Below are 10,427 nucleotides of genomic sequence, written 5' to 3'. Positions count from 1 at the left end.
GGCAAAAAAATGTATACTTTCACATGTACGCTCTCATACAACAGATACATGCAAAAACAAACGCACACACACCACACACACATACACACGCAGTAAACCCAGCCTCACAAAATAACAATGTGAAGAAATCAAGTAGCAACTTGGCCCCCTCAGAGAACTACAGTGGGCTAGTAGTGGGGAGACAGGCTGCCATGCCATTGGGTAGCAGACACACGTGATCATAAAGGCTGAACAATAAAGGATAAATCAATCCCTTTGGTCATTAAATACTCACCCTCTCCTATAACAACCTCTATAGTTTTAAAGCAAATAATTATCAGATACTAACATCTGAAATCTATTGAAAACTGAATCACTGGGGTAAAGCAAAAAAAAATGTTTTTAGGAATCTTTGCCAAACAGTAGATGTTAAAATCCCCATTGGTTATCCAAAACGATACAGTGTTGGAAGGTTTATTTTACGAGATACTTTATAGGACACGTAAGCACCCTACCCACGCTATAGGCCTACTTACCAAAACACATGTTTTGTTTTTTGTTTTTTAACACCGCCATATTGAAGAAACCTAATAGCACAAAGATGCACTAAACTCCTTTGGTAGCGCCTGGATCTCGGATTACTCACCACGTCTACTCAGAAGATAAACATTTAGCCTACAGGGCATCATTCCATCCCATGTCCGTCCATTTTCCATATTCTTCCCAAACAATAACCACATTTTGCTGAATGGGAAAATGTGACAAAACTAACAGAAGTATCATAAGGTAGAACCAAAACATAGGGTACTCTGGTACACAACTAAAGTGCAATGATCTTTTCAATTGAATTAGTTAAATGATTGACCTATAACTTACTTCTGTATTTCTGATTTTAGGACATTCATAAAAACGTCACTAACAGTAGCATATTGCAATTAACAGATTTCGTGATTTAGATATCACGTCACTGCACGTCTACAGGCTAATTAACCACATAAAAACATGTCCATGTTTAACTAAAACAGTAGGCTATAGTATTTCTATAAGCTGAACACAAACTCGATGAACACGGGCATATTAGCTTGAGTCAACATTTTCTTTTATTTAGACTTAATTCCATCAGATAACAAAATCAAATAAGCCACAAACTTTACTTTCCCAATTTATCTACAATTATGCAACACTAAAATATTGTTAACATAAGATACAATGTATTTTACAGAATATAGTCCCCACATACTGCATGTTATGAAATAAGATGCGTGTTATAAAATAGTCACAATATGTTGCACGTCAGAAAAACATGAATCCAAAACAGAAAACATAATAAAATGTGCATGGTGCCATAAGCCATAATGGAGCTGAAGCTAACTATTTGTGACTACAGTCGAATATTTATGAAATGTAAATACTGTAAATAAATAGATAAATAAATAAATACATAAATAAATAAATAAATAAATAAATAAATAAATAAATAAATAAATAAAATAAATAAATAAATAAATAAATAAATAAACAAATAAATTAACAGACTAGAATAGACTAGACTAGACTAGAGTAGAATAGAATAGAAACATATTTCCAAAATCTCCCATGGAAATGGAAACGCGCTGGACACGAGAGTCCAGGGAGATTTGCCTCCAACGGGTAACCCGTTTATTAGCAACGCCGTTAACACTTGTATAGGCCTATATGTTGTTATTATCACTCCCATTATCAAATTAATTCTAATGCCACTCGGAGTCATGCTTCAGTGTAACGTTACACTTAAATGGAGCTAAATATATGCGTAATGTGGTGCTAGTGGTTTCCTCTTCAAATGAAATGGTGCGCCAACACCAGGATTTAACAACATGACACATAGTTTGAGATTGTGCAATGAAAGGAAATGAAAATAGATAAATATATAAATAATTCAACAAATAGAGAGTCCACTGTCCACTAATACTAATACTTTCAAAACAATAGTGTATTGATATTAATTTAAATTCGAAGTACGAAGACAAATCGTATTATAGACGAAAAACTAGTTTATTCTATCAATCAATCTCAAAGCAACGGGCTACTCCCAGTTGAAGAAGACCTTGATTATTCATATAGCCAAACATCAATATAAATGTAATTCGATGTGGATTTAAAGTGGGGGATAGCTGTGTGCGTAAACGTCCATTTTTCTAAACATAACCTCACCAAAGCTGATCAGGGGCTATAGCTAGCCTACAAAGCAACAACATTGAGTTCTCACGCATTAGGCTGCGTGTTTTGTTTATTACCAGCAAATAAACGAGCTTGGCCAACACCCCACAGGCCACAGGCGATTCACCACGAAGGAATCCTCTCGCAGTGTGGTGTAACCCTTTCATTTTAAAGAAGAAGCAGACGAAATGCACATGTAGTGTCCATAGTGTGCCTTCAACTTATCACCTTATAGTACTCGCACATTATTTGGATCGCAGACATCAAAACAATAAGCAGAGAGGGGAAAGGAACGGCTATGCGCATATGTGCACTAAAACGCATAGACAAACACCTTCAGAGGAGATTAAAAGAGACACTAGGCCAATGGCTCTCGGGTTGTAAACCTAAATCAGGGTGTGTTTTTCACTCAGTTTACCGCAGGGGCTATTCACTTCTTTTGCCTCTGAGGCTCTGCAGATAACAGGCTGTCTGGCGGATCTAAATATCGCCATAAAGCCCTTCCCTTCCTTTTGTCTGAGCCACTATTGCGCAGCGGAAGCATCCGGTCCCATTGCCCACGGAGGTCGCTGTTGCCCCACTCACCTTCCCCTTCCCCTCCACTGCAGTGGTCGTAACCGAGGCCTTGTCTGGCGTGTCTGCGTCACGACCCACGGAAAACACTCGGCTTTACCCGTAAATCCCAAGTCCACGACGCATACTGCAGCTCAGCTCCCACCAAGTTAAATAGAGCACATATATGCCTGCTCGGTCTTATTTTAACCACGAAAAATACAAATCGAGAAGTCTAAAGAGAACATTGGAGACAGGAGGTAAACATAATAGCATCCAGCCACCCAGCCCTGCCGACTTATGAGCCAGTAGTTTTATAGCAATAGGCCTACCTTTCCAGTATTTTGAACAAATCCTATATGTTGATGTCCCAGATTTGCTTTCCTGATCCTTTCGATGTGTGTAACTGTGGCAATTGAGACAGTTTCGTGTTGCAGAGTTATAAAATGGATCCCAACAACATGAAACTACCTAAACCACACGACAGTCGATCCGGGCCTCGAGAGAAACACAATCAGTCAATTCATAATGCACTGTGGTCGTCATCAGTCCCGTCATCATGTGTCCAAAATGGTCTGTATTGGAAAAAGTACTGTATTGTTCACACCAGAGAAAGGCTGCAACAAGGCGCAAAATACACAAATACACAACAAGAAATGGACTCACCCGATCCTCGAAATGGTTAATCCCAGTATTCCCAACTCAACCAAAAGGTAATGTTATCCATAGTGGATCTATACAGTCCAGATTTCTAGCTCTGTGCCGGGCCTCCTCTTCGTCTTAAAGGCTCTCCCACGACTGAAGCTGCTCTTTGAGGAGAGGGAGAAACCTCATATACCAGCCAGTCATAAAACTCTACAATAGCCGGTTGGGCATGCAGCTAGACGGCTGGACGTTATAGCCTAATACTTTAATTATTTCCGATAGCCATTACATTAGTCCCCAGAAACATTTCTTAGCACACAACAAAAAAGGCAATCTCCAATCTAATATCCCCCATTGCACCCATCTGCAGATGAGAATACAGGCTACTTGGAGGGGGGAAACAAACAAAGCTTTTTTTCCCTCCTTCTCCATAATATCTAATATCAAACAAAACACAGGCTATAACCAATAGTGCAAACACATAAGCTACTCGTTAAATGCGAGCTGATAATTTATTAAGCATTACACAAAAAAACACAATATGTACACAATAATATACAATAGAACCATTCCTCCTTTCCGTTGCACATGTTCTTCAGGTTTTGTCCAACAAACGTCCTCAACGTGGATAAAGATTTCTGCTCAGTTTATACATTTAGCTCAAACATAGAATAGGCATATCATGGTAACTACATCTAATGACCAGGTGACTTACTCTTCCCATATCTATTTGGTGATACATAAGGCATTATATTCCAGAGTGCTCAAAATAGCTAAAATGCAGGAAAAAAAGAGTTCTGAATAATGTTATACATGCAATTCCAATTCAAATAAAATAAACATGTTTTATATTTGAACGACTCAATTTAGAAATAGGCTATTTGCCAAAGATGGGATACGTATAGCGATTTAAACCGCGTCCCAGGGCACGACTGCATTTTAAATTGCATTTTAACTCCACTGACGACATTTATCCAACCGGACGACCATATTGAAACGAATCAACAATACAAAAACACAACAACGTGGAAAAAACAAACAACCCATAACATTCACGATTATTTTTTCTTTTCTTTTTTTGAGTAGCTCACAGAGGACGATGCATTGACATTAAGCTTGTCTAAAAGATGTGCCCCACAATGAATGAGTCATTAAGTGGAAAGGGGAGGGGGTCTGGATCATTCGTTTCCCCAATTTTCATCTAGGCTATTTCAATGTGATCACCTCGTTCATCACGAAAAGCCATAGTTGGAGGTGAGCTCTCTGATCCTGTTTTCGCGTGTCATTTTCTTCAGTTTCATCCTGCGGTTCTGGAACCAGATTTTGACCTGTCTGTCCGTCAGGTGGACGCCCTTACTGATCTCTAGGCGGCGCTCTCGGGTCAGGTACATGTTGAAGAGGAACTCCTTCTCCAGCTCCAGTGTCTGGTGCTTGGTGTACGGACACCGCTTCTTCCGGCCGCTTTTTGCTGTCAGCCAGTTGGCCGTGTTTTCACTTTTTGTGTCTCCTAAAGAAAATGGTAGATATGTTACATGCGCTGTAACATGGGGAACATTGTGTGTGTGTGTGTGTGTGTGTGTGTGTGTGTGTGTGTGTGTGTGTGTGTGTGTGTGTGTGTGTGTGTGTGTGTGTGTGTGTGTGTGTGTGTGTGTGTGTGTGTGTGTGTGTGTGTGTGTGTGTGTGTGTCAATTTTGTCAATGTTCTGCAGTGTGCGTAAATGTCCAAATTTGTTGTTTTCTGGAATGTGTGTGTATGTGTAGCCTATGTATGTGTGTGTGTGTGTGTGTGTGTGTGTGTGTGTGTGTGTGTGTGTGTGTGTGTGTGTGTGTGTGTGTGTGTGTGTGTGTGTTTGTGTGTGTGTGTGTGTGTGTGTGTGTGTGTGTGTGTGTGTGTGTGTGTGTGTGTGTGTGTGTGTGTGTGTGTGTGTGTGTGTGTGTGTGTGTGTGTGTGCGTGTGTGTGTTAAGGCTATGCGTAAAATAGGCCCCTTCATAAGACTGACTTGAATGCAAGTAATAACTACAAAATAGTTAACATTGCACGTAACATTTTCAACCGATGGTCCAGTAAAGGAGAAACATAATTTCAGTGTCATGACATGGGGGGAGAAAAAGAGAAAAGAGAGAGAACAGAGACATTATGCATGGGACATAGACTTAGGCATAACTATTTGTGACCTATTCGCTATGTGTTTACAGAATAGTCAAGGGGGATATGGACTACTGACATAGGAAATAAGGGTATTTTAAATGAATGTTAAATCCAGCTTAATACAATGTTATAGGGTTACAAAATAAATCAATACAATTACCTATGCCCTAATCCTTTGGTTATAGCCTAGTTTCAGTTTTTCGCACGTTCTGTCCAGGTGTATACATCCATAATATACACTAATTCATGCGTTCAAAAAACAAAAAGCTCTATGTTTACATATTATTGGTGCCAAGGGAAATTATATGTGAATGTCAAGTTTCCAAAAAAAACATCTCTTGGCTAGAGCCCAAAAAGTCAAGTAAGACGTCATTGACAGGTGCCATAAAAAGCGTCGCCATACCTGCATTGCATGCCACTCGAAACACCCGTGGATGAACACACCTATAGTGATCCATACTCACCTTTAGTGGCCTTTGCTGGCCTCTCCTTTTCGAGCTCTTCTGCCTCGTCAGCAGATGAGGCGTCTGCCTCCGAGGACTCCCGTGCCTCCTCGTCCCCCGGTGCAGCGTGAGGCTGCAGGGCTGCGTTTCCTGAGGAGACTGGCTCCTCGGTGCTCCTGCCTTCCTGCGCCGTGGCTGGAGCAGAAGAAGTCGGGGTTGGTGGCGTGTGGAAACGAGCAGGAGCAGGGGGGTGTAGGCCAAAATGAGAATGGGAAGGGTTCGGCTGGGGGCCGTTGTTGTAAAGTTTATGAGAATGTGCGTGCGTCTGAGACAAGCGGAAGTAGCCCGGCACAGGCACTGAGCCCCCGCCGCCGCCATCGGTGACTGTACACGAACTCGACCCAGAGCCTGCTGTACTTAACCTCGAATACGTGAGATCTTCGGCGGTGGAGGCTTTAGGGCACTTCGGCGGCTCATACAGACAGTAGGTGCTCTCTTCCTTAATGTTCTGCGGGAACGAGCAGGGCGCGACCTGGGGACCTACCGGCTGCTCTTGATCCATTCGACATGACCTCTGCGCGTCCATCCACATCTCCATGCTGGACATATACGCGCCTGAAGCGGAAACCATGTTTTGTGGACCCACCTCGCCCCGCTTACCCATACCTGGGAAGTATCCATAATTGTGTAGTCCGTAAGGCACTTCTGTGGCGGTGCTATGGGGCACACACACCGCGCTCCCCGGGTAGTGCCCTCCGCCTCCCTCGGTGCGGCCACTGATCAGAGAATCCACTAAAAACGCATTTCCTGACGGGCTGTCCGAACATGACATTATTGTGGTGTATTTTGGCGAGGAGAGAAGATAGCCCTTTCTGGCTGACATTTCTTGTGCAAAACATGCTGGATATGATTAGAGGTACCCCCCTCTCCACCGTGCAGACTGTAAAACCAATGGAAAAGCTTGGAGATGGGCAGTCCCTCCCACTCCGAGGCTACGTAGCAGCCGGAGCCATATCCATCATGGGGCTGAAGCAGAGAAAGGAGACAGCACAGCAATCAGTGTGTTCCCTCACCTCGCTTTAATGCACCACCATTACCCCATAAGGGGCGAGGTCCTATAATGCAAAATAAAAAAAAATAGCAAACCGTTCGTGGAATGAATGAAAGCCAGTAAATCACCTATCGACTGTATACAAACCACCAAATTTGCTTGACCAAATTATTTCCCCACATCACATGCAATTCAAATGTTACCACAAAGCCTAGCAATAAATGCTACACAGTTCCAAGCATCATATTTATCTGAATCTTTCAATAATTCTATAGTGAAAAGTCACGGAGGTACATACATCACATTCGTTTTCGTTACAAAGAGAAGGCTAACTCGATGTAAAAAATATCAGTTAGGCTAAGAAAGGCATGGCCTTAAGGTGGCAATTGGCAAATATAATGTTTAAAAGTAAAGAATTGGTGCACCAACAAAGACATAAAAATAACAAAGCCATGACTTACTGGTAATAAAGAGTTTTAACTGTAGAGAATTCGCCTTTGGCAAATGATTTGGCAAAAACCCGTTTTATATGGTGCATCCTTTAGCCTCAAGATGTGTCCTGCACTAAAAGGAAAGGTGTTAAGACTATATGGTGCCGGGTCAGAGACTGTGCAATACGAAACATACTGTTTTTTCTGATGGATAGTTCCTGAAATATAGATTTCCAGTTCACTGTATTGTACTACATTGTAAAGTATACCTAATACTATACATACATAGCAAGAGTTTGGACTAATACTGAATTATATGAAATTCACCTAAATAAACCAAACTAGGCCCGTGCGTAAACAATGGCAAACCAGATCACTGTCACCAGTGAAAGTAACAAAAGTTATAGCGATGATAATACCTTAATGCAAAAAATATAATTCATAGGTATCTAGAACATTATCGCACGCCTTAAATATCAAATGCCTGATGTAAGATAATACATATAAGCTTGGTGACAACATCGAGAAGGCATTCAAACTTCAGCCATTATTACGCACAGGTTTGATCCTAAAACGCTGTATTGATGCGCATAGCTCTGAGATTTTACAGTATTTCACATATATGAAATTTGATTTAATAGATCTATTTAGAATAATAAATGTTACTCCTCAAGAACTATTCCTGTGATTTCTCGCCAGCCCGCTATATGGAAATGATTTGTTATGTGCCTAAACAATCATTACGCGCAACCTGTTAAAAAGTTAAAACCCGTATTTTCGTTCAAAGGCCATTAGATCATGTACCATATCATTTTCTTCATGCACAGCATCTACTACTATTGTACATCCCTTACTTATAAACTAAAATAATACCAAATGCGTTTCTAAAACCAATTTAAATTATTTGATTACAACTATCACGGGGTTGTGTGGGAGTATGGTCCAAGCTGCCACAGCAGACATAAAGCTTGCACATACAAGTCATCCTGCAGGTCCAATTTGGGGCAATAAGGGCCACAATAAAACTCTCCCTCCATTTTGTAGTGTCCTTGGCCATGTGCACTCTACAGCTCTCTCCAGGTTGAAGTTAATCTCAGCCAGCTTTGCCATTACCAGGCCCAGGTGGCTGTGAGCCCCCCGGGTTTGTTTGTAGCCTGTGTCCTGAATTGAGCGAATTTGGAAGAAATTCATAAATTATGCCCATTTAAGTTTTCAAACGTGTGTCATGGACAGCTCGTTTATGTTATTGAAAGTATGGCTTGGTCTTGGATATTAGCGCGCCGACGGTGGGAAATTATCAAACCGTCCTCTGATCAAAACGCACACATTCCAAAAGGTTTAAAATGTAAATTAAGGTTATTTATTTTTACATAAATATAACACACTATACTTTTTCCAAAACCGAGCAAAATATAATCGTATGTGAACTAATGGAATAATTTGCTGCAGTGAGGGTATTTTGACGACAAAGAGCGGTCAGTTGCTGCTGCAATTTGCGCCTATATTCCCCAAAGCGTAAAATCATTCTACTAACCCAAATACAGAGTTAATAAACGCAATAAGTCCAAAGTATTCACTCTTCTCCACAGCGTCCATGGCCCTTATGGGACATATGAGCCACTAAGGAAACTAAATACATCAATTAATTATGTGTGCCCAGTATTCAATTGTTTTTGTTCTGCACACTTCATGGTGCCGTATTGGCATGGAGGCCTATCTATATCTTTGTGTTGCAGTTATTAATTGTAGCTATTAAATCTTCATTTTCACAGCTGCCCGGCTATTATCCCCAAAACAGTTTACTCTGACCACTGGCTTTGATCAGGCCCATATAATCGTGGCCGAAGAGGCCGTTTGAGTCGGATCATGTTCGTCCCGAGTGCAGTTATTAACAATAATGCGGCGTTTTATTACATCCAGCGGAAGTATTTATTTTTCACGAGAGACAAAGGAGAAGGGAGACTCAGTCCACACGCATGCAGGTCCAGAATAGCCTCTCACTTGGACTGACACCGAATAGCCTCCCTCTGCAGCTCTCTCTATGACAGGAAGGAAAGAGAGACGCGATTTCTGCCTTATCTCAATCCAATCGACTTTTAAATCACATCATTCATACCCTTGGCACGGACAGAGAATAATGTGTTTTGGAAGGTCGCTCAATGTTGTTGGTGGATTCCTTTAAGAAGAATAAAATATATGATATGGCATATGTGCACTAAAGATGGCCTGTAGCGTAGATCAGAAAAAAATAAACCATGAATTTGTACCCAACATCCTGCTCACTGCTCTATCTTTAAGCTAGATATATAGTTGCATCTGTAATAACTAGTTCCATCTTAAATAATTAGGGCAGAGTTATGCAAAGCCTCCGCAGTAGTTGTGATTTCGCCAGGTACAAGCCGACCATGCTATACCTCAACCATAAAAACCCAAGCTCAGCAAAATGAATAGCACATGCAGCATGAAGGCTTGGCACAGATGTGTTGCCTTATTAGGGCCCCCAGGAAGACTTTCTCTACCGCACGGCCGGTACTATAGGCTAAACACACCACAGCTCCTATAGAGACAAGTAGGCTATAGCTCTGCACGTATACGAGATGGGTCCATGCGCTGAAACAACACAAGTGTATATTCTTATAGAGCAAAGTATGCCGGCTACAGGGTATGTTGACAACAACTTTTACCTGCATTTCGATGTGAGCTTGGAGACGAAAACATCCACGGCCATGACATTGGTCCCAATAGCGCCGCCCGGTGGTAAAGGAAAGACTAGTCCCGATTCCAACTTGCCACTGCTCTGATTCGAGGTGGATAAGCCGCGCAAGGGGAAAACTCAAATGAAGTCGAGGCTGGCCAACATGCAGAGACTTTTCCTATCTGTCCTCTCCCTGTCGTCGCTCTCGCCTCCTTGGTAACACAGTTAATAACCTTGGGTCTGAGACGGTTTATTGCACTGCACTCCAATTGTACAAATGCTC

General features: G+C 41.6%; 1 protein-coding gene across 1 annotated transcript; it reads right to left on the bottom strand.

Moving 5' to 3' along the window:
• Positions 1–4,607: 4,607 nt before the first annotated feature.
• On the bottom strand, positions 4,608–6,850 carry LOC310785158 (homeobox protein Hox-A10-like; the record flags this gene model as incomplete). Its single annotated transcript, XM_083646146.1, has 2 exons — positions 4,608–4,882; positions 5,989–6,850. The coding sequence occupies 2 exons, from the start codon at positions 6,848–6,850 to the stop codon at positions 4,608–4,610; spliced, it is 1,137 nt and encodes a 378-aa protein (XP_083502272.1).
• Positions 6,851–10,427: the final 3,577 nt, after the last annotated feature.

This window comes from Poromitra crassiceps, assembly GCF_964638095.1.
Source record: "Poromitra crassiceps genome assembly, chromosome: 11".
In the NCBI taxonomy this organism is placed as follows: domain Eukaryota; kingdom Metazoa; phylum Chordata; class Actinopteri; order Beryciformes; family Melamphaidae; genus Poromitra; species Poromitra crassiceps.
This window is presented reverse-complemented; position numbering and strand designations above follow the sequence as displayed.